Consider the following 17,001-nt stretch of genomic DNA (forward strand, 5'->3'; position numbering starts at 1 on the left):
TTTTCTTTCCTTGCATCGTATAATCTTTTGAAATTGTTACTTTTCAAAGCCTATGAAAACATCAAGGGATCTTTTATGATTATTATACTTATGCCACATAATCATCACCAATGGTATATCTTTTTGTTCCTTGAGTTACATTCAAAAGGTGTCAATTATGATTGTTTTATTAGTTCATCAATAATAATATTTGAAAGTTCATCAATGTTATTTATTTTTTAATTTATTTAGTAATTCATGGAATGATAACTTCTCGAACAAAAAAAATGATAAAAGAGTATTATATGCTAAATACCAAATCTATAAAGTTTTCTACTTTTACTAGTTTTATCATTTTTAAGGAATCTTATATTATCAAACTTATCGTTCTAATCATATCCATAAGGGTACAATTGTGTCTTTCAGTAATACTATTATACTCTCAATAATGAATATCAAACACAAATATATGCTTTTCTAAGAATTTAACAAATGAATCAAAATTATAAAAATTCATCGCTCCCATCAGATTTGATTATTTTGGTATTTCTATCTAATTATCTTTTAACTTTATTTACATACACCTATAAGTGTCAACAATTTGAAATCTTACATGAATTATATATATATATATATATATATATATATATATATATATATATATATATATATATGTTAGACTTATGTTTTTTCTTTTCGAATAAAATCATATAGTCCTTTTTCACATAACCTTTATTATCACAAGAGTAGCACTTTATTGTGAAGACTTTTTCTTTAATGAGTTTATATAAATTTATAATTTTAGTTGATTTATTTGATGAATTATAATTTAATTTTCTTATTGTTGCTTATTCATTCAGTAGTATCTAAAAATATTACGTTTCTTTTTCTACTTTAACTTTAATTCTTACTAAACAAATACTAGTTAGCTCATTAAAACTTCACTTATTTTTTATTTATATTATAATAAATTTTAAATAAGTCAAACCAAGAAGGAAGAGAATTATGAATAAATTACATGTGAAACAAGTTATCGACATTCATACGTAATATTTTGAGTTTTGTAACTTTTAAACTATAGTCAATTCTTTCATCGATGTGTTAGTGAATTACTTGTTAACAAATTTAAAATTTATTTTTTTACTATACAATCTAAATATTATTAATAATTATCATAAAATTGAGCTTATTAGATATTTTTAAATCATTCATCTTAATTATTTATCCCACAAAACTTTCAATAGCTAAGTACGTAATTATTTTAATAAATCCAAACAAAATATAATACACCTAATATAAATTGTATATACTCAAGTAATTCAAAATAATGTTAATCCAAAAACTATAAGTACAATAGAATCATATATAAGAGGTACCATTGTTAATAAAATAATACATCATTAATGTCAAAAAATATAATGAGCTATTGATATCATCTCTATTTCACCTTTGGATGAAATATTAATGTTTATAATGCTCATTCAAAATAATAATTATGGAGGACTAATATCATGCATGTGTTGTTATTATCTATGAGTATACAACCTTAATCGATATGGCTATATAGAACAATATTATTATTTTTACTATATAATTAGTTTAAAAAACTCTTATCTAGAATTATCTAAATATCTTAATTATGGATGCTGTCATAAATATTATATTCTTAATATAATTTATAAAAAATGTTTTAATATAATTTTATAAATTTATTAATTCATGCCACCTTAATAGTTATCAATTAGATTAAACTTACAAATATAAATTGTAAATAATATCCACTTAACTTTTCTTTAATGTTATTATTATCTAAAAATTTATTCAATATAACAATATAATAATAATTGAGCATAAATTTCAATAAACATAATTGGATAATAGCAACAATTAAGAATAAACATCATGCTCTCATGTGAAATTAAACCATATTTCATAATTTTTCTTCTATCCTCATGTATTTAGTAGCCATAAATATCTAAAAATAATATTTAAATTTTTTAAATAATATAAATAATTAAATTTGAATAATAATAAATCATATGATAAGGATAACAATAAAAAATATTTTTTTTAATTTTAATAAATAATTTATTATTTTTATGACATAATTTCTGTTATTATGGTTGTTCAAACAATAATGCTAAATCTGAAGGGTATAAATGTAAATATGGGATATCAGCCGAAATTAATTAATTTCATAAAGATTAGAATAAGGCTAATCCATTGGAATTAAATGGTTGCAAGAGGGTAACAGTGTCCTTTTAATAGGTGAAAAAACCGTAATCCCTAACTCCTTTTCTCCACTGCAGCTTCTACTGTGTTTCACAATGGCATCTGCCAACCCTCTTACCCGCCGTTGGCCACGCAAGCTCTCCGCGGCCAACCGGCAACCTATCGGCGCATCCTTACAGGGGTCGTCATCCGTCGCCGCCGCTGCCGCGCAGTGATCTCGTTGTCATGGTCATTTCTGCCATGCATGGCTTCCCGGCGGCTAGCCCTAACACCAACAGCGGTACAATGGCCTCCATCGTCGTCGGCTTCACAGGAGACCCTCCACCGATCCGGCGATCGACTTCATGGAGTCGCACTGACTGTCGCCCAGCACCGAAACATCGAGCCGACCGCCAACGAAGCATCCGAGAACGCACCAATGGCCGCAGCAGCACTTCATCGGCGACCGTGCAGAGTTCCCCCTTCTGCTCCAATCATCAATACAGAAGCACTGCCGCCCCTGCCTATGGCAGAGTCGGCAGCCACAGTAGGCCGCCGCGACCGCTGGCCCGTCGTCGCACTCAGCAACGCTGCCACCTGTGCAGTAGCTGAGGTCGGAGAACAACGGAGGCCACCGCCCTGAACAAGCCCACCACACCCTTCGCCGCTTCAGCCGTTTCACGCAGCCCGACAGGGCCGATGACCAACGCAGGCCGTTGCCCTTCACAGTGCGCGACGACGCCCGTCGATCAACACAAGCAGCACGCTTTCCAACACACTTTCACCGGTGTTGATCTCCTGCAAGCAGGCCATGAAACAGTCTCACGGAACGAACATAATACATCACATTAATTCGAAAATAATATTAATTTGATAGTAAAATAATAATTAAACAAATTTAATCTCTTATATATATATATATAATGATCTTAGATAATTAGATTTCATTAGCATATTATTCTCATATCAATTGTTAGAAATAGATATGTAATTTGAAAACATTAACACAATGGATTAAAATCTAATATATCAAAGATATGTGAAAAGGGTGCCAATCTTTATTTGACATGCTTATGTCAATTTTCAATACATCTTCGAATCTTGAAATTAGTTAACCCTCTTCGTTTCTTTCTTTTAATTTTGTATTTGTATAGATTATCCACATCAATATGAAATCCAAAAAAAATAATATAATTATATGTATAAATATATCTCTTGTGGGAGCCTATAATAAAGTACTTTTATAGAAAATATGAAGAATGACAATGCATAATATTTTTGGTCTCAGAGTTTTGTAGGAGAGGACAATTGCCAATTATTCTATATATACCTTCCACAGATTAACTAATTAAATTTGATCCACTATCATTCATAAAATAAATAGGGATGATTATAACAGGACACCTATAAATTTCATCATCTTCATATACAAATCCAACGAAACACAAAGGTACAATACAAGGTGGATACCACTATCATAGACATCGCCTTCTACTTTAAGTGACTCTTTTGTCTTGTGCAGAAATTTCCATGCAACTTTTACTCGGAGTCAAAACCTCAAGTTGATTGAATGAGACGTTCTTCTTTACTCGGTAGCCAAATCAATGACGTCGCCATCTCTAATTCATTATTATTACGTGGAGTTGGGAGGTGAAATTGTACACGACTCTCGAATCACTCACCATCGTTCTTCTTCCTTGGACAGCTTAACAATGGTAAGGACATCGAGTGAGTTATGCCCACAAGTCTTGTTTTCCTTTTTGTTTATCTAGAACGTGACTTTTCGGTTAAGCACTGCCTGACTTAGATGTTCGTCCAATGATCTGTGTCTGTAGTTAATGCAGCTTTGTTTGGCAATATCGACAAATATATGTTGAGTAGTATGTAAGAGCCTAAGTAATTTTTCCGCTTGTTATTAATTATTATTTGTTATTGTTGTTATCATTATGATTGTGTTTATTTTTGCTACACATCGATGGTCGATTTAAGACTGATTTAAAAGATTTTTATATTATGATAATAAGATTGCATACATACATATATGTATATATTCCTTCAATCTAGTAATTTTGGATTCTTTCTAATAGGAATGACATGTCTGAAGAATTTAAATATTCAAAAGGTTTATACATAAAAATTTAATATTTGAAGGGATAAATAAGTTATTTTAAAAATTTGAAAGTCGATTAAAGAGAGAGAAAAAATGTAAACATTTTTAATAGTCATTAACAGTTCACGCTCTACTGTTTTTATATTAAAAAGAAAAAAGAACAAAAGTTATTTTTTTTCTTTTTTATATTAAATGCGTGGAATACTCGTTGTTTAAGTAATTAAGTCGACGCATGCAGAAAAAATGGTGATGAGCTCAAAAGTTGGGGTGTGCCATACGACGTCATGCCCATCTACGTCATGTTGAGACAGCGTACAGGATTGCATGAAATAAGACGGGTCCAAAATGTACGTAGTGTGGTGGTCCCACCACAAATGTTAGCGGAAAACATGGTGAAACCCGATTGCGGCGCCGCCCACGGACGATGCTGTTGGCTCCAAGCTCCTTCCGCCAAACGTTTCCGTCGGCCGACACGGCACAGACAAGCAAACAAACAATCAGAATGAGCCATCGACCTAAACAGAAGGCCTTGGGAATCTTCCGACGAGGTGTCCCTCGGACTCCTCTGCTTCGCACCACGAATCCACTGATGCCATCTTTATAAAGAGCAGCCATCGCTGCCCGTTGATGACCCCACGAAGCCACTGCGTACTCCCACAATGGCGACGCTGAGCGATCAGTGGGCGAGCCTGGGCTCCCTCGTGGCCAGCATCATGTTCCTGTGGGCCGTCGTCGGCCGCTACGTCCCCCTCCACCACCTCGAGCACTCCCTCACCAAACACTCCCGCCGCCTCTTCGCCTTCGTCTACCCCTACGTGAAGGTCACCATCCCCGAGTTCTCCGGCGAACGCATGAAGCGCAGCGACGCCTACACCTACGTCGAGGCCTACCTCAGCAACTCTTGCTCGCAGAACGCCAGCAGGCTCAAGGCCGAGCTCGGCAAGGACAGCGGCAGCCTCACGCTCAGCATGGACGAGCACGAGGAGGTCACGGACGAATTCGAGGGCGCCAAGCTCTGGTGGGCCTCCGTGTCTCGCTCTCCTCCCCCGCAGTCCATCTCCTGGTACCCGCCGCCCGATTCCCGGCGGTACTATAGGCTGACCTTCCATCGCCGCCACCGCGATCTCGTAGTCGGGCAGTACCTTGCCCACGTGCTGCGCGAGGGGCGCGAGGTGGAGCTCCGGAGACGGCAGCGCAAGCTGTACACCAACAACGCCGGCAACAATTGGTATGGGTCCAAGAGTACGGCGTGGAGCCACGTCGTGTTCGAGCACCCGTCCACCTTCGACACGCTCGCCATGGATCCCGGGAAGAAGCGGGAGCTGATGGACGACCTGATCGCCTTCCGCAACAGCAAGGACTACTACGCCAAGATCGGCAAGGCGTGGAAGAGGGGCTACCTTCTCTACGGCCCGCCCGGAACCGGAAAGTCCACCATGATCGCCGCCATCGCCAACTTCCTGGACTACGACGTCTACGACCTGGAGCTGACCTCCGTCAAGAACAACACCGAGCTGAGGAAGCTGTTCATCGGGACGACCAGCAAGTCCATCATCGTCATCGAGGACATCGACTGCTCGCTCGACCTCACCGGCAAGCGGAAGCGCACCAAGAGCAAGAAAGAGGACGAGGGAGGCGAAGACAAGCCGAAGCTGCCGGGGGAGAAGGAGGACAAGGAGGAGAGCAAGGTGACGCTCTCCGGGCTGCTCAACTTCATCGACGGCCTGTGGTCGGCCTGCGGCGGGGAGCGGCTCATAATCTTCACCACCAACCACGTGGAGAAGCTGGACCCGGCGCTGATACGGAGGGGGAGGATGGACAAGCACATCGAGATGTCCTACTGCCACTTCGAGGCGTTCATGGTGCTGGCCAACAACTACCTGGGCATCGACTCGCACCCGCTGTTCGACACCATCAAGGAGCTGATGGAGGAGGTGAAGATGACGCCGGCCGACGTGGCGGAGAACCTGATGCCCAAGTCCGTGAAGGACGATGCCGGTTCGTGCCTCGAGGGCTTGATTCATGCGCTGGAAATGGCCCGGGGAGCGGCTGCCAAGGTAGACGACGGCAGTGGCGCGGACGAGACGGTGGAGAGTGAGTAGATTGATGAGTAGGCGGAGATGGAATAATTTGGCGTTAATAATTTCATCTGATCACGACTAGTTTTGTCGCCACAGTTTTGTGGCGATTCGAGATGGGGCCCGAAGCAGATCGGCCAATCGGTTGAGAGATCATGTCGGCTCCACCTTATTTGTGTTGTGCAATTGATATAAATATATCTCCAGTATCTATTTTAATATAAAATAATAAAATAATTTAAGTATCGATAGTGTGTCGTGCAATTGATACTCATCGATAATGATGACTATGTATTATTACCAAGAGCTTGGCACTATCACAGCTACAGTAATTCTCCATTATCAAAGATACATTTTAATCGAGATATCTCTTATCCTAGAATCTCTATGATCACTCCAACACAAATAGATACATACGATAAGGTAATTTGCTAATTGATTTAGGAGAAATGATGTATCTCTCCCAAACAGAATAGTCTTCTTGGTATAGTGACATTGGGATTATCAAGCTCATTTACATGGAGCATCCTTTAGCTTGAGCATCGAAAGGGGATTGTCATTCGATCGCTAGCTAGCTCATATATCTCTTTTCATTTTGTATACATCATTAGATTAGAAGAATCCATATCTCTGATATGATGTCATCTTCGTCAAACTCCCAAGCATGATAGGGTTTGCTCAGCATTACTTAAGTCTATGGTTGGAATAGCGAAGCCATAGAATGCAAAAATAGATCCAACCAAACTCCACCCATCATCGCATGGATAGGTGACCTATGCTTCTAGAATTGCCACCTTCTATTAGTAATAAATTATATTTTTCACATATTTTGGATCAAAGTAGGTCAAAGAGATACAATTGATCATAATTTTTATTGTCAATCTTTGACATCTCTATCTCTCATCCATCATCATTATTGAGAGTTGAGAAGTAAAAACATATACTCTAATATCATTCATGATTGTTCTTTCTTTGAATATGTTGATCATAATAAATAAACCGAGTGAATAATAACTGTAAGTCTTCTTTTATTTAGAATATGACTATGAAATATGATGAGTAGTTTGTTTAATTCTGAATAATTTTTCCTCATATTTCTTATTATTTTTTTACAATTAATATTAATTTTGTTACATGTTAATGGTTGATTTAAGATTGATCTAAAATATTTTTTATATTTTAACAATAAAATTACACATGAATTATTGATTTTGCATTGGTCTCTTTAAGTTCATAGTGAATGTATAAGGAATATATTCAGTATTTAAAATTTTAATACTTACATATATTGATTAATAATCATGATAATTCAGGTTAATTGAATAATTCATAATAGGAACGACATTTATCTTATAGGATAAATAATAAAAGCTCCTATATTAATTGATGAAATAGAATATAAATGATACAAAACATATTTAATGGTTATATTGAAGAAACAATTAACTTTTGATAGCTCGATCATCACAATCGTTCTCCTTCGAGATGCTAATCTTGATGGGGTATCTGTTAGGACTATTCTTTCTGGTCATACATCCAAATATTTAATAAACTCAATCTCTACTTTGTTACGTATAAAAGAAAAAAACTAATATATAATTGTTTATTTCAATATTTTTAATTTTGAATAGTATTTTTCGTATCGGGCGGTACATACCGATCTATCAACACACTGATACATGGACTATTCGCTACCGAATGGTAACTTCAATTGCGACTATTTCCGTATAACAAAATGTACCATTCGATATACTTATATCGTACTATATCGAACTGAACTCGAAACTTCGGTACGATACGTAATTACAAACCTTGATTTATTTATTAATATAAAAATAATTTTTTTTTCTAAAGAAAGAAAAATATATTACAAATAACGATCTACATCTAGCAAAGTTTGCCATCAAGCAAGCCAAAAATTGTAACTGTTCCCAAGGAGCAACCAATGTGTATCTTAGCTACCCTCCCTTATAATATGTGAAGATTAACAACATTCAAAAGAGATCAAGGATTATAATATATGAAGATTAACAACATTCAAAAGAGATCAAGGAAACACATTGAGACTTTGCCAATTCGAGGAATTTGGACCAGTGCCTTCTGCCCTTGATATGTTGAGGCTTGATAAGGGTAGCTGATAACAGTTGAGATTTCCCTTAATAACAGTTAAGATTTCTCTAACTATATAAGAAAATATCGTAGTTAAGAGAAATCCTTCCTTCTAACGTGTATAAATAAAGAGCACCATATCAATACAAAATAACATCTTTTTCATTTCATTTCTAACATGGTATTAGAGTCAAACTTAATATTTCCTCGGTGACATCAACTATGATCTCACAACCATTGCTGCTACTGCGGTACCCCATTTATACATATTAAGAGGGAGGATTTTTCTCAACAAAGCTATGATATTTTCTCATGTAGTTGGGAAAATCTTAACTATTATCAAGGGAAATCTTAGTTGTCATCATGCCCTTGCAAGACGGTGCTCTTGTCAAGGATGCGATCTTGGACCGATGCTGCATCGAAAATGATTTGCAAGTGAGAGATTTCGTGACTGAGTCTACTAGTTGATCAGCCGTATGTGTGTGAGAAACACGTAGTTAATATCTGACAATTTATTCTCACACGAAGTGAAAGTCAATGGCTATGTGTTTCAAGCGTGAGTGGAATACTGGATTGGCTCATAGATAAGTGGCTCTGACATTATCACAATATATTGTAGGAGTAGAGGTGGAGTTGATGTCAAGTTCCTTGAGTAGATTTGTAACCCAATTGAGTTTTGCAGTAGCGATTGCAATGACACAGTATTCAGATTCAGTTGTAGATCATGCAACTATCTTTTGCTTCTTAGAATTCCAACTAATTGGATTAGCTCCAAGGAAGATAATATACCCTGACATGGATGTTCTGTCATCAAAATTTCTTGTCTAGTTAGAATCAATAAAGGCATGGAGATAAATAGGGAAGTGTTTGTAGAAAAAGAGGCAATGATTGAGAGTCCCATGAAGATATCGTAAGATTTATTTAACTACAGACCAATGCATAGTAGATAGTTGATGCATGAATTGTGATAATTTATTGACCGCAAATGAAATATCTGGACGGGTAAGAGATAAGTATTGTAAGGAGCCAAGTACTTGGCGGTATTAAGTTGGGTCCGTAGTAGAGCTTCCATCATGTAGTTTGAGTGACTCGCTAGTAGACTGAGAAGTTGAAACCGATTTTACATCCTGTATATTCGTCTTTGATAATAGATTTTGAATATACTTTTTTTGTGATATGAAGAGTCCTGAAGATGTGTATGTTGCTTCCACTCTAAAAAAGTAGCTCAAGGTTCTTAGATCTTTGAGAGAGAAACAATATGCCAAGTGCTTGAGAAATATCTTGATTTCTAGAGGATCATTACCCATGACAATAATATCATCCATATATACTAGAAGATATATTGTATTTCTACTTTGGTGATAGAAAAATAGCAAGGTATCAGACTTGGAGTTGATGAAGCCATGTGATATAAAAAACTAGTCAAGTTTGGTGTACCAAGCTCTTGGAGCTTGACGAAGTACATAAATAGTTTTTTGTAGTTTACAAACATTCCATGGATATTGAGGGTGGATGAAGTCAGGAGGTTACTGCATGAAGACATCTTCAATTAGAGTCACATGTAAAAGGGCATTATTAACATCGAGTTGTTGTAAATGCTAGCCTTTTGAGATGGCCAAACTCAGAATAAGTTGGATCGTTATGAGTTTAACAACATGACTGAATGTCTTTGTGAAGTCAATACCAGGACATTGATAAAACCATTTGGCCACTAGACACATTTTATATCTAGCAACGGATCCGTTTGGGTTTTCCTTAACTTAAAAGACCCAATTACACCCAATGATATTTTGTGTCGAATGAGTGGTACAAGGGTCAATATAGATATAGAGAAGGGCATCATATTCTTCACACATAGCTTTATGCTAGTATGAAGATTTTTAGGCTTGAGTAATTATGGTAGGTTCATGGGTCTATGACGAGGATTTTGTGATAGCATGTAGGTCAAGGACTTATCGTGGTTTAAAGATACCACGTTTGGATCGTATTGTCATTAGATGCCTAGGGGCTGTAGATTGTGTTGCAGGTATAGACAGTGGAGATGTACCGACACGGGTTGGAGGTACTTCAATGTCACCGGTCCCAAGTAGTGGTTGTGTTGGCATTACTTCAGTAGTAGGGGAACCTTGTGAAGAGGGGAGAGAAGCAATGGTGGGGGCGAGGAGCTATTGAACCGAGAGAAGAAGAGAGTGTAGATCCTGAGGAGAAGGACTGAATAATGTTGTGGGAGACTTATTTAATGGGATCGGCGGTGTACTTCAGTGATGTATATTTATTGGAGTAGGGCGCAGAGTAGGAAACTCAGGTCTTTGAAATGGAAAGGTAGACTCCACAAAAATAACATGACATGATATAAAGACTTTTTGAGTTTGAGGTTCATAGCATCGAAATACATTATGCTCAAGAGAGTATCCAATGAAAGTGCAAGGTTTAGATCTTGATGTTATCTTATGTGAGGCATAGAGACGTAGCCATCGATAACATAAACAACCAAATACTTTTAAGTTTTTGAATATTTGGGGATTTATGAAATAGCTTTTCAAATGGTGATTGGTATTGGAGGACTGGAGTGAGCATACGATTGATGAGGTAGACAATAATTTGAAAGGCTGCAGACCAAAAGGTTGTTAGTATAGAGGCTTGATGGAGGAGTGTGAGACTAGTTTCAACTATATGTCGATGTTTGTGTTCAGCAGAACCAACTAGTTGAGGAGTATGTGAGGGTGACTTAAGGTGTTGTATACCACAAGCTAAGAGACATAATGTGAGGGCATGATATTCACCGCTGCTATCAGAGTAAACTATTTTGATTATAGACTGAAAGAAGTTTTTGACTACTTTACCAAGTATACATGGTTATTGATAGAATGAAGTGTAAAGGCAAAAGTACACATCAATTAGTTTGATACAATGTCTATTTATACATGTTGAAAGAGAGGATTTTCCTCAACTAAGCAACGAGATTTCCTCGTGCAGTTGAGGAAATCTTATCTGCTATGTAGTTAGGGAAATCTCATCTACTATGCAGTTGAAAAAATCTTATAAGTTATCATGCCCCCACAAGATTGAGCTCCTATCAAGGATGCCGATCTTAGACCGATGCAAAAAAAATAGTTTGTGGGCGAGAGGCTTCGTGAGTGAGTCTGCTAGTTGATCAGTCGTATATACATAAGAGACACGTAGTTGATATCTGACAACTTGATCTCGCACGAAGTGAAAGTCGATGACAATATGTTTCATATGTGAGTGAAATACTAGATTGACACATAAGTAGGTAGCTTCAACATTGTCACAATATATTATAGGAGTAAGGGTAGAGCTGACGTTGAGTTACTTGAGGAGATTTGTAACTCAATTGAATTTAGCAGTAGTGGTAGTAATGACACAATATTCAGCTTTAGTTGTAGATCATGCAACTGTCTTTTGCTTCTTAGAACTCAAACTGATTGGATTAGATCTAAGGAAAATAATATACCATAACGTGGATGTTCTATCATCAATGTTTCCCACCTAATTAGCATCAGCAAAGGCATGATGATGAAGTAGGGTGTGTTTCTCCTTTGCGGAGAAAGAGACCATGATTGAGGGTCCCCTTAAGATACCATAAAATTTATTTATCCGTAAACCAATGCATAGTAGAAGGCTGGTGCATGTATTGAGATAATTTATTGACTACAAATGAGATATCTGGACAGGTGAGAGCTAAGAAGTATAAGAAGCCAAATGCTTGTCAGTATTGAGTTGAGTCCATAATAGGGCTACTATCACATAATTTAAGTGATTCACTAGTAGAGAGGGAAGTTGCAACATATTTTGCATCCTATATATTTATCTTTGATAATAAGTCTTGAATATACTTTCTTTATGATAGGAGGAGACCTGATGATGTAAATGTTGCTTCCACTCCCAAAAAGTAACTTAAAGGTCCTAGATCTTTGAGAGAGAATCAATCCGTCAATTGCTTTAGAAATGCTTGAATCTCTAAGGGATCATTGCTTGTAACACTAATATCAACCACATACACTAAAAGATATATTATATTTCTATTTTATTGTCATAGGAATAATGAAGTATCAGACCAGAAGATATATCAGCAGACCGGTACATAGACTATCCGCTATTGAGCGGTAACATCGATTATGACTGTTTCCGTTCTTAAATCAATCAGTGACGAGAAAGAAAGAAAAGGGAGAAGAAAGAGGTCGATGACAGAGAAAAAAGAAGAGGAAGAAGAAAAAAGAAAATCTAAAGATTTGATGCGACAATGAAACCTTGGTGACGTCGCTTGGAGAAGCAATTTCTTTTTCCTAACAAAAGAAACCGAGCAAGGTGATGCCTTTTTTTTTTTTCGTGTGAGAAACCCAGAAGGCAACGAGGAAGGAACCTCCTTCTTCTCATGCGGGTAGAGCCATCATTATATACATATACCGAGCGGTATAGCGAAATATACTACTCGATATACTTATACCGTACTATACCAAACTGAATTCGAAACTCGTATAAAATTACAAACCTTGGTTTATTTATTAATATAAAAACAAAAATTTTTTTCCCGAAGAAAGAAACATATATTGCAAATAACGATCTACGACTATTAAAGTTTGCCATCAAGCAAGTCAAAAATTCAACTATGCCCGAGGAGCAACTAATTTGTAGCTTCGCTACCCTCCCTCATGATACGTGAAGATTAACAACATTCAAAAGAGATCAAGGAAACACATTGAGACTTTGCCAATCCGAGTCATTTGGACTATCATCTTCTGCCCTTGGTACGTCAAGGCATGATAAGGGTAACTGATAATAGCTAAGATTTCCCTTGATAACAGTTAAGATTTCTCCAATTACATAAGAAAATATCATAGCTCTGTTGAGGAAAATCCTCTCTCCTAATGTGTATAAATAGGGAGCACCATATTAATAAAAAATAACATCTTTTTTATTTCATTTCTAACATGGTATTAGAGCCAAACTTAAGATTTCCTCGACGACAACAACTCTGATCTCACAGCCATCGCTATTACTATGGCACCCTATTTATACACGTTAGGATGGAAGATTTCCCTTAGTAAAGCTACGATATTTCCTTATATAGTTGGAAAAATCTTAACTATTATCAAAGAAAATCTTAGCTATTATCATGTCTCCACAAGATGGTGCTCTTGTCAAGGATGTCAATCTTGGATCGATGCGATGAAAATGGTTTGCAAGCGAGAGTCTTCGTGAGTGAGTCTACTAGTTGATCAGTCATATGTACTTGAGAAACACATAGTTGATGTTTGACAACTTATTCTTGCATGAAGTGAAAGTTGATGGCTATGTGTTTCATGCGTGAGTGGAATACTGGATTGACACATAGGAAAGTGGCTTTAACATTGTCACAATATATTGCAGGAGTAGATGTGGAGTTGATGTCAAGTTCCTTGAATAGATTTGTAACCCGATTAAGTTCTACAACAACGGTTGCAATGACATAGTATTCAATTTCAGTAGTTGTAAATCATGCAATTGTCTTTTGCTTCTTAGAACTCCAACTAATTGAATAGCTCCAAGGAAGATAATATACCCCGATGTGGATGTTCTGTCATTAAAATTTCTTGCCCAATCTATATCAACAAAGGCATGGAGATGAATAGGGGAGTGTTTGTGGAAAAAGATGCCATGATTGAGAGTTCCGTGAAGATATCACAAGATTCATTTAATTATAGACTAATGCATAGTAGATGGCCGATGCATGAATTGTGATAATTTATTGACATCAAATGATATATCTAGATGGGTAAGAGATAAGTATTATAAGGAGCCAAGTACTTGGCAGTATTGAGTTGGGTCCGTAGTAGGGCTTCCATCATATAGTTTGAGTGACTCGCTAGTAGACAGAGGAGTTGTAACCGCTTTTGTATTATGCATGTTCGTCTTTGATAACAGATCTTGAATATACTTTCTTTATTATAGGAAGAGTCCTAAAGATGTGTATGTTGCTTCTACTTCCAAAAAGCAGCTTAAGGTTCCTAGATCTTTGAGGGAGAAATGATCTGCCAAGTGCCTAAGAAATGCCTTGATTTCTAGAGGATCGTTGCTCGTGACAGTAATATCATCCGCAATATACTAGAAGATATATTGTATTGCTACTTTGGTGACGGAAAAATAGTAAGGTATCAAACTTAGAGTTGATGAAGCCATGTGATGTAAAAAATGAGCCAAGTTCGATGTACCAGGCTCTTAGAGCTTGATGAAGTCCATAAATAGTTTTTTGTAGTTTACAAACATACCGTAGATATTAAAGGTGGATGAAGCTAGGAGGTTACTATATGAAGGTATATTCAATTAGAGTCCCATGTAAAAAGGTATTGTTAACATCGAGTTGCCGTAAATGCCAGACTTTTGAGATGGCCAAACCCAATAAGTCAGATCATTGTGGGTTTAACAACATGACTGAATGTCTCTGTGAAATCAATACCAAAATGTTGATGAAACCCTTTGGCCACTAGACGCACTTTATATCTGACAACAGATCCATCTGAGTTCTACTTAATTTGAAAGATCCACTTACACCCGATGATATTTTGTGTGGGATGAGTGGGTACAAGGGTCCATGTAGAGTTATGGAGAAGAGCAATTATATTCTTCACATATAGCTTTACGCTAGTATTGAGATTTTTGGGCTTGAGTAAATGTGATAGGTTCATGGGTTTCTGACGAGGATTTTGTGATAGCATGTAGGTCAAGGACTTGTCATAGTTTAAAGATACCACTTTTGAATCGTGTTGTCATTAGATGCCCAAGGGCTATATGTTGTATTGTAGGTATGGGTGGTGGAGATATACCAACACGGGTTGGAGGTGTACTGACACGGGTTAGAGGTACTTCAGTGTCACTAGTCCCAGGTAGTGGTTGTGTTGGCATTATTTCAATAGTAGGGGAACCTTGTGAAGAGGGGAGAGGAGCAATGGTGGGGGTAAGAAGTTGCTGAATCGGGAGAAGAAAAGAGTATGGATCCTGAGGAGAAGGACTGGATGGTGTTGTGAGAGACTCATTTAATGGGATCGACGGTGTACTTCAGTGATGTATATTTGTTGGAGTAGGGCACATAATAGGAAACTTAAGGTTTTGAAATAGAAATGTAGACTCCACAAAAATAACATAATGTGATATAAAGACTTTTTGAGTTTTAGATTCATGCCATCAAAAAATATTATGTTCAAGAGAGTATCCAATGAAAGTGCAAGGCTTAGATATTGATATTATTTTATGCGAGGCATATGGACATAGCCATGAATAACATAAACAACCAAATACTTTAAGTTTTTGAAGGTTTGGAGATTTGTGAAATAGTTTTGATGAGGTAGACAATAGTTTGAAAGGCTACAGACCAAAAGGTTGCTGGCATGGAGGATTGATGGAGGAGTGTGAGACTAGTTTAAACTATATATCGATATTTACGTTTAGAAGAACCAACTAGTTGAGGAGTATGTGGGGGTGACTTTAAGGTGTTGTATACCACAAGCTGGGAGATAAAATATGAGAGCTTGATATTCACCACTACTATCAGAGTAACTGTTTTGATTGTAGACTGAAAGAAGTTCTTGACTACTTTACCAAGTTTACATGGTTATTGATAGAATGAAGTGTAAAGGCAAAAGCATGCATCAATTAGTTTGATACGGAGTCTATTTATATATATATATTAAAAGAGAGGATTTTCCTTAACTGAGAAGTGATATTTCCTCGTGCAGTTGGGGAAATCTCATATGTTATGTAGTTAGGGAAGTCTAATCTGTTATGTAGTTGAGAAAATCTTATCTATTATCATGTCTAATCTGTTATGTAGTTGAGAAAATCTCATCTATTATCATGCCCCCGCAAGATTGAGCTCCTGTCAAGGATACTGATCTTGGACTGATGCAACAAAAATAGTTTGCAGGCGAGAGGCTTCGTGAGTGAGTCTGCTAGTTGATTAGTCATATATACATGAGAGACACATAGTTGATATCTAACAACTTGATCTTGCACGAAGTTAAAGTTGATGGCAATGTGTTTCATATGTGAGTGAAATACTAGATTGACACATAAATAGATAGCTCCAACATTGTCACAATATATTGTAGGAGTAAGGGTAGAGCTGACGTTGAGTTCCTTGAGGAGATTTGTAACCCAATTGAGTTCAACAACAGCGGTAGCGATGACATGGTATTCAGCTCTAGTTATTGATCATGCAACTGTCTTTTACTTTTTATAACTCCAACTAATTGGATTAGATCCAAGAAAAATAATATATTCTGATATGGATATTCTATCATTAAAGTTTCTCGTCCAATCAATATCAGCAAAGGCATGAAGATGAAGTAGGGTGTGTTTATGGAGAAAGAGGCTATGATTGAGGGTCCCTTTAAGATATTGCAAAATTCATTTAACCATAGACCAATGCATAGTAGAAGGCTGGTGCATGTATTGAGATAATTTATTGACTATAAATTATATATTTAGATGGGTGAGAGCCAAGTACTGTAAGGAGCC

General features: G+C 36.8%; 1 protein-coding gene across 1 annotated transcript; it reads left to right on the plus strand.

Annotated features, from left to right (window-relative positions):
- The first annotated feature begins 4,805 nt into the window (after positions 1–4,805).
- On the plus strand, positions 4,806–6,623 carry LOC135610189 (AAA-ATPase ASD, mitochondrial-like). The gene has a single exon (XM_065104366.1). The coding sequence runs from the start codon at positions 4,960–4,962 to the stop codon at positions 6,400–6,402; it is 1,443 nt and encodes a 480-aa protein (XP_064960438.1). The 5' UTR covers positions 4,806–4,959; the 3' UTR covers positions 6,403–6,623.
- The last annotated feature ends 10,378 nt before the right edge of the window (positions 6,624–17,001 follow it).

This window comes from Musa acuminata, chromosome BXJ2-4 (assembly GCF_036884655.1).
Source record: "Musa acuminata AAA Group cultivar baxijiao chromosome BXJ2-4, Cavendish_Baxijiao_AAA, whole genome shotgun sequence".
In the NCBI taxonomy this organism is placed as follows: domain Eukaryota; kingdom Viridiplantae; phylum Streptophyta; class Magnoliopsida; order Zingiberales; family Musaceae; genus Musa; species Musa acuminata.